The sequence below is a fragment of the Puma concolor genome, chromosome E1 (genome assembly GCF_028749965.1).
Source record: "Puma concolor isolate L17-30 chromosome E1, mPumCon1.1.hap2, whole genome shotgun sequence".
NCBI lineage: Eukaryota > Metazoa > Chordata > Mammalia > Carnivora > Felidae > Puma > Puma concolor.
In genome coordinates this window covers 18,982,578-18,999,148 of record NC_141680.1, presented here as the reverse complement: position 1 = coordinate 18,999,148, position 16,571 = coordinate 18,982,578, and the positions used below count along the sequence as shown (strand labels likewise).

General features: G+C 49.9%; 1 protein-coding gene across 1 annotated transcript; it reads left to right on the top strand.

The window, feature by feature from the left end:
• Positions 1–8,695: 8,695 nt before the first annotated feature.
• On the top strand, positions 8,696–16,523 carry TMEM97 (transmembrane protein 97). Its single transcript, XM_025917652.2, has 3 exons — positions 8,696–8,909; positions 14,017–14,161; positions 15,226–16,523. The coding sequence occupies exons 1-3, from the start codon at positions 8,784–8,786 to the stop codon at positions 15,483–15,485; spliced, it is 531 nt and encodes a 176-aa protein (XP_025773437.1). The 5' UTR covers positions 8,696–8,783; the 3' UTR covers positions 15,486–16,523.
• Positions 16,524–16,571: the final 48 nt, after the last annotated feature.

Here is a 16,571-nt window from a genome sequence, read left to right as displayed (position 1 = left end):
TTTATAATAAAGTTTAACATCCTCTGGAAAAACATTGCAATCCAAAAATTCTACCTAAAGCTTTCCTGTTTTTTATTCTCCTGAGGGCAAAACAGAATAATGAGAAGTTTCCAGTTATGTGGGGGTTTTTTTATTTTATTTTTTATTTTTTAAAATTTACATCCAAATTAGTTAGCATATAGTGAAACAATGATTTCAGGAGTAGATTCCTTAGTGCCCCTTACCCATTTAGCCCATCCCCCCTCCCACGACCCCTCCGGTAACCCTGTTTGTTCTCCATATTTATGAGTCTCTTCTGTTTTGTCCCCCTCCCTGTTTTTATATTATTTTTGTTTCCCTTCCCTTATGTTCATCTGTTTTGTTTTTGTTTTTTTTTTTTGAAAAAAAATGCTGGTGCCATTTAATAAGGAAAATTTTTGTTTTGTTTTTTGTTTTTTTCATTTTGGGGGGCAGGTAGTCTTGGCTATCTCTGTCCTGCCAAGAACTATTTCTTTTGAAAGATGTCAAAGTTGGGGCGCCTGGGTGGCTCAGTCGGTTAAGCGGCCGACTTTGGCTCAGGTCATGATCTCGCGGTTCGTGAGTTCGAGCCCCGCATCGGGCTCTGTGCTGATAGCTCAGAGCCTGGAGCCTGTTTCAGATTCTGTGTCTCCCCCTCTCTCTGACCCTCCCCTGTTCATGCTCTGTCTCTCCCTGTCTCAAAAATAAATAAAACGTTAAAAAAAAAAAGAAAAAGAAAGAAAGATGTCAAACCTATTAAAAAGTGGAAAGAAATAGTACAGTTGACTGTTGAACAATATGGGTTTGAGCTGTGTAGGTCCACTTATCGTGGATTTATTACAAAACAATATTATTAATGTATTTTCTCTTATGATTTTTCTTAACATTTTCTTTTCTCTAGGTGTTCTATAAGAATACAGTATATAGGGGCGCCTGGGTGGCGCAGTCGGTTAAGCGTCCGACTTCAGCCAGGTCACGATCTCGCGGTCCGTGAGTTCGAGCCCCGCGTCGGGCTCTGGGCTGATGGCTCAGAGCCTGGAGCCTGTTTCCGATTCTGTGTCTCCCTCTCTCTCTGCCCCTCCCCCGTTCATGCTCTGTCTCTCTCTGTCCCAAAAATAAATAAACGTTGAAAAAAAAAAAAAAAAAAGAATACAGTATATAATACATAGAACATATAAAATACATGTTAATCGACTATGTTATAGGTAAGGCTTTCAGTCAAACAGCAGCCTATTAATTTGGTGGGGGGTTATAAGTTATACAGATTTTTAACTGCCTGGGGGGAGGGTGTCAGCACCCCTAACCCCTCATTGTTCAGGGGTCAACTGAATGATGAAAACCCAAGTAAGGGTGCCTAGGTGGCTCAGTCGGTTAAGCATCTGACTCTTGATTTCAGCTCAGGTCATGATCTCATGGTTTATGGACTCAAGCCCCACATCGGGTTCTGCACTGACAGTGTGGAGCCTGCTTGGGATTCTCTCTCTCCCTCTCTCTGCACCCTCCCACCCCACTCACACTTTCTCTGTCTCTCAAAATAAGTAAATAAATGTTAAAAAAAAAAAAAAGAAGAAGAAGAAAGAAAGAAAACTCAAATACTCTTTGTCTAGATTCATATTTATTAATCTATACACAAATATGTGTGTGTGTGTTGTATGTATATATATATATACACACATGTATATTTATGTATACAAATATATGTACTTTTTAAAGTTTTTTGCTGAGGGGCACCTGGGTGGCTCAGTTAAACATCTGACTTTGGCTCAGGTCATGATCTCGCAGTTTGTGAGTTTGAGCCCCACGTCGGGCTCTGTCCTGACAGCTCAGAGCCTGGAGCCTGCTTTGGATTCTGTGTCTCCCTCTTCTCTCTGCCCCTCCCCTGCTCGTGCTCACTCGCTCTCGCTCTCTAGCTCTCTCTCTCTCTCTCTCAAAAACAAACATTAAAAAAAATTTTTTTTTAAGTTTTGCTGAAACGCCATGAAACTTCACTCCTAATGTATCTCAGAAAACAAGGCCATTATCCCAAATAACTACAATTCTGTCATACCTAAGAAATTTAACAATTGGTGTTCCACCTAATATCCGGGGCACGTTCAATTTCTCTAATTCTCCTCGAAATTTTATTTATAGCTGGTTTCCCCTCCCCCCCCCCCCCCCCCCCCATTGAGGATCTAGCCCAGGATCACGTCTTGAATTTGGTCATCAGGTCTTTTTAGCATCCTCTAATAGGAAAGACCTTCTGCTTTTCTCTTTCGTGGCATTTGGCATGTATGAAGGTGCAAAGCCAAATGTCACGTAGAATGTCCCAGAAAGATCTGGATTTTGCTGGATGGGTTTCCTCATGATCAGATTCAGCTTAAGCAATTTTGGAAAGACTATTACAGAGGTGATGTGTACTTCCCGTTCCAACAAATCAGGAGGCGTAACCATTTGTCCCATTTTGGGTGATGCTAAGTTTGATCATTTGCTCAAGGTTGTCACTGCCAGGTCTCTCTGTGGTAAAAGTGCCCTTTCCCTTTGTAATTAAGAAGCAACCTATGGAAAGGTGCTTCGAGAGGCCACATCTGATTCCTCAACAAACTCATCCGGTGCCATCTACCGATGACCTTTGCCCCGATTGTTTACTCTGTTAGTATTCAGGAAGTACTGCTTTCCTAATTTTCTCATTCCTTTTACACTTGGCTTTTTCTTTCAGACCCCAAGTAGGTCCTGCCATGTAGGGAAGGACTCATCAAAATTTCTCTGAGTACATGAACATACCTTCCATGAAGGTTCTGAAACTGCCCCTAAAGGAACCTGTGGCAAACATTGTTCGTGGACATCTGAAATCTCTCCTTCCTCGGCGCAAGACCAGACTACATTCCCAGGCCCTGGGTGGTAATGAGGGCCTATGTCAAAATTTTCTCCAGAGATGTGTGCCACTCCCAGGCCGAGGCCTTGGGACGACGGAGGTACTCCCTCCATGCTTTCTTTCTACTTACTAACTAGAACCCATGGCCACCTGGCTTTGACCATGAAGCTGCCAATGGCCGAGAGTAGGAATTCAGTAAGCTACAACCACCACAGGTCAAATCGAGGCCCAATTCCTGCTTTTTTTTTTCCCCAATGCCTATTTTTGTAAATAAGGCTTTATTGGAACATGGCAACATTTGCTCATCTACGTATTGTCTGTAGTTGCTTTCACATAACAAGTGGCATGGCCTACAAAGCCTAAAATATTTATTGTTTGGCCACTTACACAAGTTCGCCAACCCCGGCTCTAGGATCAGTAGGCACTCGACAAGTGAGAAATGTTAACTCTGTCGTTACATGGGCCCTTTACTTCCACAATCAAATGTATTTGAAACACATCTTGAAAATAGCCTGACCCAAATATGTCCAGCTCTTTCCTTTTTTAACTGTTACACTTCTGGAAACACATGATCTAGTTACACAAACTCCAGATCTTGCTTCCAGCCCTCCCTGCACATCGGTCTACCTTGCGCATTTGGGAACAGATGAATCTTCCTAAAACATCATCCCTATCTGCCTTGTTCAAGATCTCCCACTGTCTCTCTCTATGGCCCTGACATCAAACCTAATGGGCTTTTAGCTTTCTAGACTCAGTAACCTGACCCTTCCTCCCCAAATCAAACTTAGCTCCACTCCTACCTGACAGCCAGAGCTGGGACTAGGGTGAGGTGAGTGAGACACTCCCCAAGGTGCAAAAAGAAAGTGTTTGCTGGGTACTAAGAACTCAGCCATCGGGATAGATAATACCTTAATGCAGTATCTTTTTGAAAAAATCAAAATCACAGGGAGCCTGGGTGGCTCGGTCGGTGAAGCGTCCAACTTTGGCGCAGGTCATGATCTCACGGTTCATGAGTTCGGGCTCTGTGCTGACAGCTCAGAACCCGGAGCCTCCTTCGGATTCTGTGTCTCCCTCCCTCTCTGCCCCGCCCCCGCTTGTGCTCTCCTCTGAGTCTCTCTCTCTCTCTCTCTCTCAAAAATAAACATTAAAAAAATTAAATAAATCAAAATCAGTGCAAAAAGATCTATGAACAACAAAATAGCCAAATTTTAAACCAAGCCTTTGTGAATTGGCCTCCACCTGCTCTGCGCCTCCTCCCAAGTTCACAGGTTCTTGGACCTGAAAAGGAGGTAATCACTCCAAACAGGTGGCTGGATGCCTTCTGCCTCAGGGAAACCTACAGATCTCAAGAGATCACTCTGAATCTCTCCCCCCACCCCCACCCCTCCTCCGCAGCCTCCTTGCTACACCTCTGGCACCAGTAGAATCTTAGTTGGTTTTTTTTTTTTAAGTTTATTTATTTTGAGAGAGACAGAGACAGCACGTGAGCAGGGGAGGGGCAGGGAAAGAGAGGGAAAGACACAGAATCCAAAGCAGGCTCCGCCCTGTCAGCACAGAGCCCAACGCGGGGCTCGAACTCACAAAACTGAGCTCATCACCTGAGGCGAAACCAGAATCGGCTGCTTAACCAACTGAGCCACCCAGGCGCCCCAGAATCTTAGCTTCTGCTAAGGGACGTTTTGGTTTTGAGGCGTGAAGCCATCAGCTGACTCTACGGCCACAGTGGCTTACCCGGTCTCATCATTTTCCGTTAGCAGGTGACAATCTCCATGCGGCAGGACGCTTTCATATCTCGTCCCCTCAACAAGGACTCCAGCTCTGCGTCAGTAAAAGGAAGATATGGAACTCACAGCCTAGCAGCAAAGGTGCGCGGAGACATGCGCTCAGATCAACACTGGTGCGAAAGGAACAAACGTGTCACCGAGAGTGGTACAGGCAGGCTCAGAGCCGGCAGCCGTGACACCAAATAGAGGCCAGCAGGGGAGAAGGCCTTTGGCCCTTCAAATATGCCGGGCTGGGGGAAGTGTGGGTGCATTTTAAGTAGATGGGAAAGTGAACCGAGAGCGGAGAACTCTACAGTTGCCGCCGGAAGGAAAGCAGCGGGGTCCCTTCCTCGGAGCGCCTCTCCCGCTAGAATTCCACTTCCCACCACCACGGGGGCGCTGCTGGGCTAACGGTGTTTGTCTCATCACAATACGAGTGATTTTCAGAAGGTGCTGACCACTGCCACTGCTCACTCAGAAAGACAGGGTGACAGCTCAAGACCCCCCCCTTTTTTTTTTCTTTTTTCTTAAGCCACTCTTTGACTTACTCTTTGCTTTGGGTGAGGGAATCCGCTGATCGATGGCCGTGTCCTCCCTCCTCCCCAGACCAATCTGCCTCCTACCACTTCTCTGACCTCCCGTTTAGAGCGGCAGTGCCCCCCACTGAAGGAATTTCAAACAGAAGACAGCAGCTGCACGGAGATTTTTTTTTTTTTTTTTTTAGACCGAAGAGCCCTGCGGGGAAAGTGCTTGGCCTTGAAAGTCTTTATCTACAGATAACAAACTTGGCTGGGCGAGAGGTTTTCTGAGAAACACTCACATGAGCAGCTGTACGCTTACCACGTTCCCGGGGAAATCTCAGCGGGGGGGGGAGGGGAGGGGGGGTGGCGCCCACACACTCTCCCCTGCCCCCCCAGCAAGCAGTTCTCATCGGCGGGGAGTACAGCCTAAGTGGGGCCGCCTTGTCCTGGAAGCTACCTTTGGGGGCGGGGCAGAGCACACCTTGCCAGGCCCCTCCGGAGTAACGCGTGGAGTGCTCCACCTGCGCAACAGACCCTGGGCTGCCAGGACTTTGTGTTCTGGCAGCCTTCAAGCCACCCCACAAGGAACCTTCACCTCTCTCCCCTGCTATGCTCCCCTTCCAGCCGGCTCTTGACTGTCCTCCATAGTAAACACCCCCTCCTGTCCGGAGCCCAGACCCCTCCTCCCAGACCCCCTCCTCCCAGACCCCTCAGCCTTCACCGCCTGCCGGAACTGACACCTTACTCCCCGCTCTCCAAGGTCTCGGCTTCCCCACAGCCCTCCCCCGTGTTGGCAGTTCGGTTTTTTTCCACACACCAGCCTCCCTGCTCCCCAAGGCCACAACCTCCGCTGAGGTTTGAGCCATGCCTTGGCCCATACCCACCTCCTCCTGGGTGCCTTCCTGACTCTACCTTGGCAACAGTCTCCCCAGCCTTCTCACCCCCATCCCAGGTGGTCTTCACCGTCCATCCATCCAGCACCTTGGGCTCTCTGTCCCTTGACTCCATCTCCAAACACCTTCCCCTCCTCTCCATTTCGGCCCACACCTCCCCCTGCACAGAACCTCTTCCCAACACCAGGAATTTGGACATTGTGCCCCCCTGTCATAATTTCCCAACCTTCTGGCCTCTTCATCCGGTGATTCCCACCCTGCCAGCACTGCCTCCTCGGCCTCACGTTCATTCCCTTCTCCGCCTTCTCCCAGGCTGCCAGCCCCTCTGGCCCACGGGGCTTCCTCCCCATCCAGCTTGAAACGCATGTTCCGCCTCTTCAATCCACCCTTCTCATCCAACGTCTCAAAATCACCGGTGTGTTTCTTTTAACTCTTTTTGAAGTTTATTTGGTGGCGGAGGGGGAAAGAGAGAGGAGAGAGAGAATCCCAACCCAACGGGGCTCTGTGCGCTCTCAGCACACAGCCCCCAATGCGGGGCTCGATCTCACAAACCATGAGATGGTGACCTGAGCCGAGATCAAGAGTCAGTCGCTTCACCGACTGAGCCACTCCTCACCGATGTCTTTCCGAACCTCGGCCCTAGAGGAGTCAACAGACTTTTTTCTTTTTTTATTAGAGAGAGAGAGAGAGAGAGAGAGAGAGAGAGAGAATGCTCATAAGCAGGGGAGAGGGGCAAAAGTAGAGAAAAAAATTTATTTATTTATTTTTTTGAGAAACAGAGAAAATCTTGCAGGCTCCACGATCGGCACAGAGCCTTGACACAGGGCTCAATCCCATGACTCTGGGATCAGGACCTGAGCAGAAATCAAGAGTCAGACGCTCAACAGCCTGAACCACCCAGACACACTCAACAGCCTTTTTGCTGAGGAGACCCCACCCTGGAGAAAAGCACACCGCCTCGGAGATTGGGCCTCCAGATCGTTGGCCACCCACGTCAGCTGGGCCCTCTACACTGCCACCAATCTCTCTGTTCTAGTGCCAAGGGGCCCGTCCTGGGGAGCACTGAGCTCCTCTGTCTTAACCCTAACCCTTCCATTCTCTCCAGCTCCTCAGGGGCCTTGAGCCACATTTCCTGCTCTCTTCCCTCCTGCAAGGACAACCTTCCTCCCTCACCCGGAAACCTCAAACAGCATCTAAGTAAGTGAAAAGCGTTCTAGTCAATCTGAGAAATACGTAGGCCATCTCTGGAGCTCATCTCCCTCCAGCTACTGCCCCCTCTCTCTCCTCTCCTTCCTAACCGGAGGTCTACACTCCCTGCCTCCCTTCCCCACCTCCTTACTCCCTGTCCTGCTGTCATGTGCCCCCTGCCTCCACCACACCTGTGCTCTCTCACAGGGCCACCGCAGGGGCCATTCAGTGTTGCTCTGACCCAGCTGACCCTCCTCCCCACCATGTTTGGGACATCACCCTCCTGTTGTGCACCTGTATCTCAGCCACCTCCTCACCCACCCCACCCCCAGGATGGAGCACCCTTAAGACAGGCCCTTTGCTCTCAACACCGACCGACCGCCATCAAATGCGGATGTCCCACTATCTACGTATCCAAACAGGTTCATCCAGCTGCCCCCGAGACTCCTCCACTCAGACGCTGTGGAGACTGCTCAGTGTCAACGCAGCCAGAACCCGATTACCTTCTCTTCAGCTCACTTCTGTGTCCCAGTCGGTGGGACATTCAGTGAATGGCTGGGCCCAGCGGGCAGTTAAAGATCAATATTTACAGAACCAGGGGCGCCTGGGTGGCTTAGGCAGTTAATGGCGGACTTTGGCTCAGGTCACGATCTCGCTGTTGGTGAGCTCGGGGAGTGCGAGCCCCGCATCCGGCTCTGCCCTGACAGTGTGGAGCCTGCTTTGAATTCTCTCTGTCCCACTTACGATCGCGCGCGCTCTCTCTCTTTCTCTCCAAGTAAATAAGTGAATTAAAAATATATATATTTGCAGAATGAATAAATCCTCCCTCATTCATCACAGCCAATCCCTGCCCCAGCCAAGACCCGCCCATCCTCTTGCTATATCCCTGTGCTTCTTGCTTAATTGAAGTTGGCTGTCCCCTAGGCAGCCTTCGGAAGGCTTCCAGGCCCCTCAGGTTCGGCGGGGCTGGGACCTTGCGGGTGTTCCCACGGCCCGTGAACGTCGCACCACCGCGCGGATCACAACGTGCTATGGGGCCGGCCCTGGTCTGCGGCAGCTGGGCTGCATTAGGGGCTCCACTTCCACCAGCGCCCGTGGCCCAGCACACACGAGCCGCTCAGTAAGCTTTACTCCTTTGCACTGAATGAATGGAGTACCGGGTGAAAGGGACCACAGCGCGCCACGCAGTCTGCAGCCAGGCCTGGCGGGCGTCAGCCCCCGCGCTCCCAGCTCAGTCTGCACGCCGCAAGCCCGAGAGCCGTCCCACGCGGCGAGCGAGGAACCCCGCCCCATTCCACGCGGCGCCCCCAACGGCCAATGGAAATGGTCTGGGGTGGCACCGCCTCTACACGCTATACTTGTACGAGCCAATGGGCGTGCCCTGCGGCGAGCGCCGCTCCCGCCGGGGCTTTGCAGCCAGCCAATGGGAGTGGCCGACGTAGCCTTCTCGGGGGCGGGGCGGGTGGTCAGGGCGCGGAGTCCTGGGACGCAGCGCGGGTCGGGCCCACTTCCCACGTCGGCTTTCCGGGCTGGTGCGGCATTCGCTCCTCACCGGCGCAACCAACCGATAATGGGGGCTCTGGGCGTCCGGCGCGGTCTGGAGTGGCTACTGGGCCTCTACTTCCTCTCCCATGTCCCCATCACTCTGCTCTTGGACATGCAGGTGGTGTTGCCGCGCGAACTCTACCCCGTCGAGGTGAGGGCGACGGTCGGTCCAGACGGCCGGTCGCTGAGTTTGGGGCCCCTCTGCGCATTGCGATCGTTCCCCGGCGTCCCCAAGACCTCCCCTCCCCCGCTCGCCGCCCAGCCAGGGTTCTGCCCCCCTTTCCCTCCCTCCCTCCCTTCTTAGGTCCTGCCCGTGCCCCAGCCTCCCCTCACCCTTCATCTCGACGTCTTGCTTGGGGTTTTCGATGGTCCGGACCGTTATCCCAAGCTGCTTGGGGCAGACACTTTGGTCGTTTTAAAGACAGTTCTTCCCTGGGTATGCGTAAGGCTCGCAACACCCCACCTCTGGTCACTTGTATTTGAGGGAAGTAGCCTGGATGAACCAGTGTCTCAATCACGTGTTGGATTTGTGTGTTCTTTGAAAGAGCTTTAAAATAACGTCTAATCCCAAAGCAATAGTGCAAGTAGCATTAGACCCATAACACAGGGCATTCACGGATCGTCATTGCTTCGGTCTTGGGATCCAGCGACTTCGAAAGCTCGTAAGTAAATTAACGACACCTTTTCAAATCAGCCCTTTTAATTAGGTTCGAGTAAGAATGATCACCTGACTAGAAATAGAGGCGAGAAACCCCCATTTCCTCGTTGTTAATGAGTATTCCTTACCCCAAAGTTTGCTTTAATGCTTTTCGTTTCTTCAGAGCCACCGTTTTATTTTACCTGGTCCTTTCACCTCTGGACCCTGTAACCTTCTCCCGTGGAGCTCCTGTCCTCAGTTCTGTGCTTCTCCACATTGTGTGCAGAACTGTGGGCAAGACTGGCTTGTCTACCTGCTTCCCTTTAGGTGCTTTTTCTCTGCAGAGCGGGGGTGGGGGGGGGTGCTTCACCTGAGGTCCCTGAACCCCTGGGTATACCATGGGGTATGCAAAACTGTGTGGGCCTTGTGGTTTCTGGGAGGAGAGTCACAAGCTCACACATACAGGGTATATTAGTTTCCCGTTGCTGCTGTAACAAATTACCAGAAACATGATGGCTTTAAACATTTGTTCTCTTACAGTTTTGGAGGTCAGAAGATGAAAATGAATCTCGCAGGCCTAGGGGAATCTTTGAAGGTCCTAGGGGAGTATCTGTTCCTTGCCTCTTCCAGTCTGGTGGCTGCCAGTGTTCCTTGGCTTGTGGCCCTATCGCTTCAGTCTCTGCTTCTGTCATCATTTGGCCGCCTTCTCTTCTGTAATCCAGTCTCCCTCTGCCCCACTTTTATACAGACACTTGTGGTTACATTTAGAGCCGACCAGGTAGTCAGCATAACCTCCCGTCTCAAGACTCAAAACCCTTACCTTAATCACATCTGCAAAGTCTCTTTGGCCCTATAAGGTTACGTTCAGAGCTTCCAGAGATTAGGAACTTTGGGGACTGTTACTCGGCCTGCCACACAGACCCAGGTAGCGCCCGCTTTCTCAGCAGGTCGCCACCGTTCTGCACCAGCCATTAGTTGCCTTGAAGAAAGGAGCCTTGTCTGTGGTTTTCAGAGTCTGTGTGGCCAACAAAACTCAGGCAGGCTGCCTGTTTAGTCTTTGGCGTGATGAGTCCCTTTAATACTGGGCACTTACATTATTTACTCCAGGTTACTCCGGACTTAACAGCTGGTGCTTTCTTGATCTCTTCTGAATATGCCGTTCCCACAGGTTCTTGCTTACCACCCCCAAATACAGTCCAAATGTGTCCAGCATCATAAAGACCCCATTTCAGCTTATCTCTTTGATTTGGTAAAGTTTTCTCGGTTTTAATGTTGACTTATTGTAAAAGGTCAAGGGCCAGTGCCAGTGGGACCTGGCCAGAGATTGTGTATGTCTGTGGCTTTCTATCTGATGCTGTTTGAAGGTGTTGGCGACACGGGGGGGGGATCCTATTTTGGAAGGGCTGTTGTCTCTCTTCACTCTTGTTGCTTTGGAGTTGAGATTGATGGTTTTGTTGCTTGGTTATGGGGAAAATAATAACAAAAGCCTTGAGGGATTCTCAGATTCTCTTTGAAAAAATGCCCAATCTTCACATCTGTTGTGTTTTTCTTCCCCAAATAGAAGGAATTTTCTCCTAGAACTAAAATGCTTGTGGAGATCCCATAATGGTTGGGGCTGATCTTCCTTGGTTTGAACCGGTCAATACTTGGAAAAACTCTTACTCTGAAACCAAAGGAATTTAGTTTGGATTGGAAGATGGAGAGGATGGGGAAGGCATTGTGCAGTATCGTTTGCAGCGGGTAGCATTGGTTCTGTTTAAGGTGAGCGTCTAGGTGTGAAATCGGCCTGTGCTCACCCTAAGGTAGAAAAGTGCGGGATTGTTCAGTGGCAATTCCTGGTTTAGAAATTCTGGTGCCAGGGGTGCCTGGGCGGCTCAGTCAGTTAAGCAACCGGCTCTTGGTTTCGGCTCAGGTCATGATCTCACGGTTCGTGAGTTCAGGCCCTTCAATCCCAAGCAGGGATACTCTGATTCTCTATCTGTCCCCCTCCCCGCCTTCCCACTCACGAGCCCGCACATGCGCGCTCTCTCTCAAATAAACTTTATCAAAGAAATAAACTTAAAAAAATGGATTGTGGCCTTAAAAATGTAAAATAATCTATTTTAAAAAATCCCTGTTTATAGGCCAGGTCAGTAGTTTAATGGACACCAATGGTAAGTGGAGTCCAATGTGTCAGGTATAGGGGTGTCTGGGTGGCTCAGTCGGTTAAGTGTCCAACTTCCGCTCGGGTCATGATCTCGTGGTTCCTGAGTTCAAGCCCCGCGTCGGGCTCTGTGCTGACAGCTTGGAGCCCGGAGTCTGCTTTGGATTCTGTCTCCCTCCCTCTCTGCCCCTCCCCTGCTCACACTCTGTCTCTCTCAGAAATAAATAAAAATTAAAAACAAAAAATGTGAGTCAGGTAATAAACCATTTTGGGGGACTTACCTAATAAGAGTAGTTCTTACGGACCAGTTGCATGCTGCGCTCTTAATAGGATTAAACTTGAATTTCTCCACATACGTGTTAAGTTCAACTAAGTAATTGTAAGATTTACTCTGTGCTTGCCATTGTTCTAAAGACCGTGTACATTAACTCATTTAATCTTCCCATTAGTGAAGGAAGTGCTATAATTGGGAAGCAAGTTCAGTGAGATTTAAGTGCTTTGCCCAAAGCCCGCACCCGGAGCCCTTCACCCAGGGGCCTGCGGTTTGCTTTCCCTCAGCCCTTAGTCCAGGTCTTTTCCGGAAGCATGCGGCTCGCAGGCGACTGTAGGCGGGCGCTAGGATCCTAATTGATGACCTACAAGAGCTGGCTGAGTTTTGCTGATCTCATCCTGGATTTATGAAATAGACTGTATACAAATGGAACAGAAAATGAAATCAAAGCAGGATGCCTTTTAAATTTCTACGGTAAATCTTGACAGCAGGTCATTCCCTCCAATATTTTTTTTTTATTTTTTTTTAACGTTTATTTATTTTTGAGACAGAGAGAGACAGAGCATGAACGGGGGAGGGTCAGAGAGAGGGAGACACAGAATCTGAGACAGGCTCCAGGCTCTGAGCTGTCAGCACAGAGCCCGAGGCGGGGCTCGAACTCACGGACCACGAGATCATGACCTGAGCCGAAGTCGGCCGCCCAACCGACTGAGCCACCCAGGCGCCCCCCCCCCAATATTTTTTAAAGAATATCTGGAGAGCAAAAAAAGGATCTCCAAAAACATTTGGCTCAAGTTGCTTGTTCCACAGACGAGGAAATAGAGCCCAGGAGAGGTGCAGCGACTTAACCTTTATGAATTTTTTTCTGCCACCTTACCATCCTGAAGAGTGCCTAGAAGGAAGCTAAGGGTATTGCTGTGAGTTTCAACTTCAGATCAAGTACAAATTAGACATCACCCGGTCGATAAGCTGGTAATCTAGCCAGAGCCTTTCTGAAATTAATATCATGCTAACAGAATGTTTGTTTCTGGATATTTGCTTAAAGCTCAGCTTCAGCAGTGAGGCCTTGGTTTCACAATGGTGAGCCTTTATCTTTTGACTAAAAATTAACAGGAAAAATACTGCAATGGAAAAAAATGGCTTTTCCACTGCAAGCTAAATCCTTACATTGGAAGTTCCCTTTATTTGCTGTAACTTGATATTATATATATATTTTTAGCTTTGGAGACAGGTGTGGCAGGACAGCGCCATCTCCAGGATGTAAACTGTGACAGACCTTTTGTAGTCCCATGTGATGCGGGGGAGCCCTACGCTTTGGGCCCTTAAAGGCACAGAATGGGCAACCTCCAACCTTTCTGCTTCCTTCCTCTGCTGGTAGCCATGGGTCTGCATCTTTTTTTTTTCAGAGAGAGGAAGCACACGCGAGCACATGAGTCGGGGAGAGGGGCAGAGGGAGAGAGAGAATCTTAAGCAGGCTCCATGCTCAGCTGGGAGCTGGCGCGGGACTCAGTCCCACAACTCTGGGATCATGACCTGAGTGGAAAATCAAGAGGTGGTCACTCAACCGACTGCGCCACCCAGGCGCCCCTGGATCTGCATCTTTTGATTTAACAGTGTAATCAGAGGAGGGTGGGCCCCAAGCTAGAACCGGGACTGCTAACCCTCAAGCCTTGACAGCCTAGAAGCTCTACAGTTTTTGGTTTGGGCAGTTTGTTCTCCAGATGTCCTGTGGGTCTCCTAAAAGAGAACTCTTCAGAACTACAGTAGTTAAGAATGATGAGGAACTTGAGATTTAGGGATTCAGCTGTCTGAAAGTGCATCTTAAAGAGGTTAAACTTCTCTCCCTTCCGTTCCACGCCCCCCCCGAAAAAGACAAAGAAACTCAATTCATTTCTGTATTTGAGGCAGTCTGGCCCTCGGAGCTTGGTGTGCAGCTGCTGTTAAAGGACAAATGTTAGGGTGGTTTTCACAGCCTTTGGCTGACATGCAGGGCTAGTGTTACCCGGGGTCACGAACGGGTAGCAGAGGGGCTGGAAGAGCTGAGGAAGGCTTGGAGGAGGGAACATTCGAGTCAGAGCTAGGGAGTCTTTAGGAAGGGGCCATCTGGGCTGCCTCGGGGCTGGGCAGTGAGGGACTCTTCGGGGGTTGGAGCGGCCAGCCTGTCCTGCCAGGTGGCTGTGTTCAATGTGCTCGTTCTCTCTCCTCAGTTGAGAAACCTGCTGAAGTGGTATACCAAGGAGTTCAGAGACCCTCTGCTACAGGAACCCCCAGCGTGGTTTAAGTCCTTCCTGTTTTGCGAGCTCGTGTTGCAGCTGCCTTTCTTCCCCATAGCAGCCTATGCCTTCTTCAGAGGTTGGTAACTGGGGGGGAAAATCCCATTTGTGCCCTGATACCCAGTCCCGGAAATCTTTGGGGGAAGTATCTCAGAGGAGAGTGATCCCTGTAGTCTGAGGGTCACCTAGGGTGGGGTGGGAATGGCCAGATCTTGTAAAGGGACATCCGTGTGGCTCAGGTGGATGCCTGTGTGGGTAGCTGAGCCGAAGGACTGTCACCTGGAGATCTCTCCTACACCTGAGGCTGCTTCAAGATCGAACTTGTTCCTGTTTGTTGTCTTTTTTTTTTACCCCTGCAGAATTTATCATTAGCTTTTATTTTTCTGATTTGGGGAGCACCATGCTGGCTTTTCAGCGGTAGCATCAGGCTAATCCCTGAAGGGCTTAACTGCTCATTTATTCTTACAGTGTTCCCGTGTGACTTAACGCTTTTAGAAAGACGGGGGCCATACTAATGTACGTGATCACTGAGCTCATACAACCAGTTTCCCACTGGAGCTCCCAAATCCATCTCCGCAGAATCTGTTGATCTTCTATTTAACAGATGCTGTGGGCAGGCCCTTCCCCCTGCCTTTTAGGCCAGACTGGTGTAGATCGTAATGGCCGTTTTACTGCCCTAGAGTTTCTTTTTCTTCCTTTCTTTTTTTTTTTTTTTTAATTTTTTGTTTCTGAGAGAGAGAGAGAGAGAGAGAGAGAGCCTAAGTGGGGGTGGGGCAGAGAGAAAGTGGGATAGAGCATCCAGAGTGGGCTCGGTGTTGACAGCAGAGAGGGCTCAGACTCGTGAACCCCGAGATCATGACCTGAGCTGAAGTCAGACACTTAACTGACTGAGCCACCCAGGCGCCCCACTAGAGTTTTTCTGAATTAAATTCCAACCCCCACCCTTGGCGCTTTAGCAGCCGGTGGGCTAGAGCCCCAGCTGTGTGCATTAGGAGATACTAGAACACATCGGGTTTTCCATTTGTTTGTACTTGGAAAGGAGGTAGATTCCGTGGAAAGGGAGCAAGCGTGGAGACTGGCGTGGGCGCCCCTGGAGTCGTGGACATACCTAACGCTTACCTCTTTCTCTTCCCCCAACTTCAGGAGGCTGCCGGTGGATCCGCACCCCTGCAATCATCTACTCCGTCCACACCATAACAACTTTAATTCCAATTCTCTCCACATTGCTATTTGAGGATTTCTCCAAAGCCAGCGGTTTCAAAGGACAAGGACCTAAGACTTTCCACGAACGACTAACCCTCGTATCTGTCTACGCCCCCTACTTTCTCATCCCTCTTATGCTTCTGCTTTTCATGTTGCGGAGCCCCTACTACAAGTATGAGGAGAAAAGAAAGAAGAAATGAGAGAAATGACCACTGGCCCGGCGGGAGATGCCCACAGGGCAGTTTCCTGTTGGACCCGGTATGCAGAAAACTGCTCAGAACCCATGTTTTTCGGTAGCGTTCGAACCACACCAGCAACACACAAGAGCAAGACACTGGCAGGAGCCCCATCAGACCCTCCCCTTCTGAGAACACTGGCACCAACGGACCAATCACCTGAGGACGGACAGGGGGGTGTGGGCTGGGTTATAGGGAGGTGGAGCCAAATCCCTCACTGTGTGCCCAAGTTCCGCCGGGAGCAGGACCAGACCAGAAACTGGATAAACTTCGGAGACACGTGGCCTGCTTGGCATGTTCATGAGTCACTTGACCCACAACGTACAGGTGACTAAACCCTCGATTCATGACTCTCTACAGCGTGTCATTAATCAGCAAAATGAAGAGTGGGATGTTTCAGGCCATTTTTAAGTTTAAAACTGTGACTTTAATATTCATTGAAAATGATATCCTGGTTTTTTTTGCCTCCCCCTCTGGTGGGGGGAAAGGTCCTGTAAGAGGTTTAGACTTGGGTTTTGCTCAACGGTTAGCTCTGGCCTGACTTTCAGAAATGGGTTACGCTGGAAGGTGTTTTCTTTCTGTCTTAAACGGGTCATCCCAGAAAAGATTTTAAGTCTCCTTAAAGACTGTTTTTACAGACCACCTGACATAAGTCCCGCTCTGAGGTCTAGTGTCTCAAACCTGTTCTGGAAGTGTGCTTCCGGGGGGATAACGTCACCTCCCTGATAGTTTCGTCGTCATTCCTGGCTTGTTCTCTAAGTAGAGGGGCAGCTGGGCCTGACGTGTCCGTTGTGTAAATACAGGAGCTCTTCGTTGGTGTTCCTTAGTTTTCTCTAAATATGTACTCAAGGCCAACTCAAAACCAAAAACTCAGTGAATGCATGGAAAATGGTAACTGGTCCTTCCTCTTTTTATCTGTTTTGCTCACAAGTCATAATGGTCTGATTGATGGGGTACCATCTGACACCTGTGTCCGGTCCCAATAAAGGTAGCTGCCGACGACTGCCTGCTTCGTTTCGTGGCCTGGGGGCTAGAGCGTCCGGGGTTCCC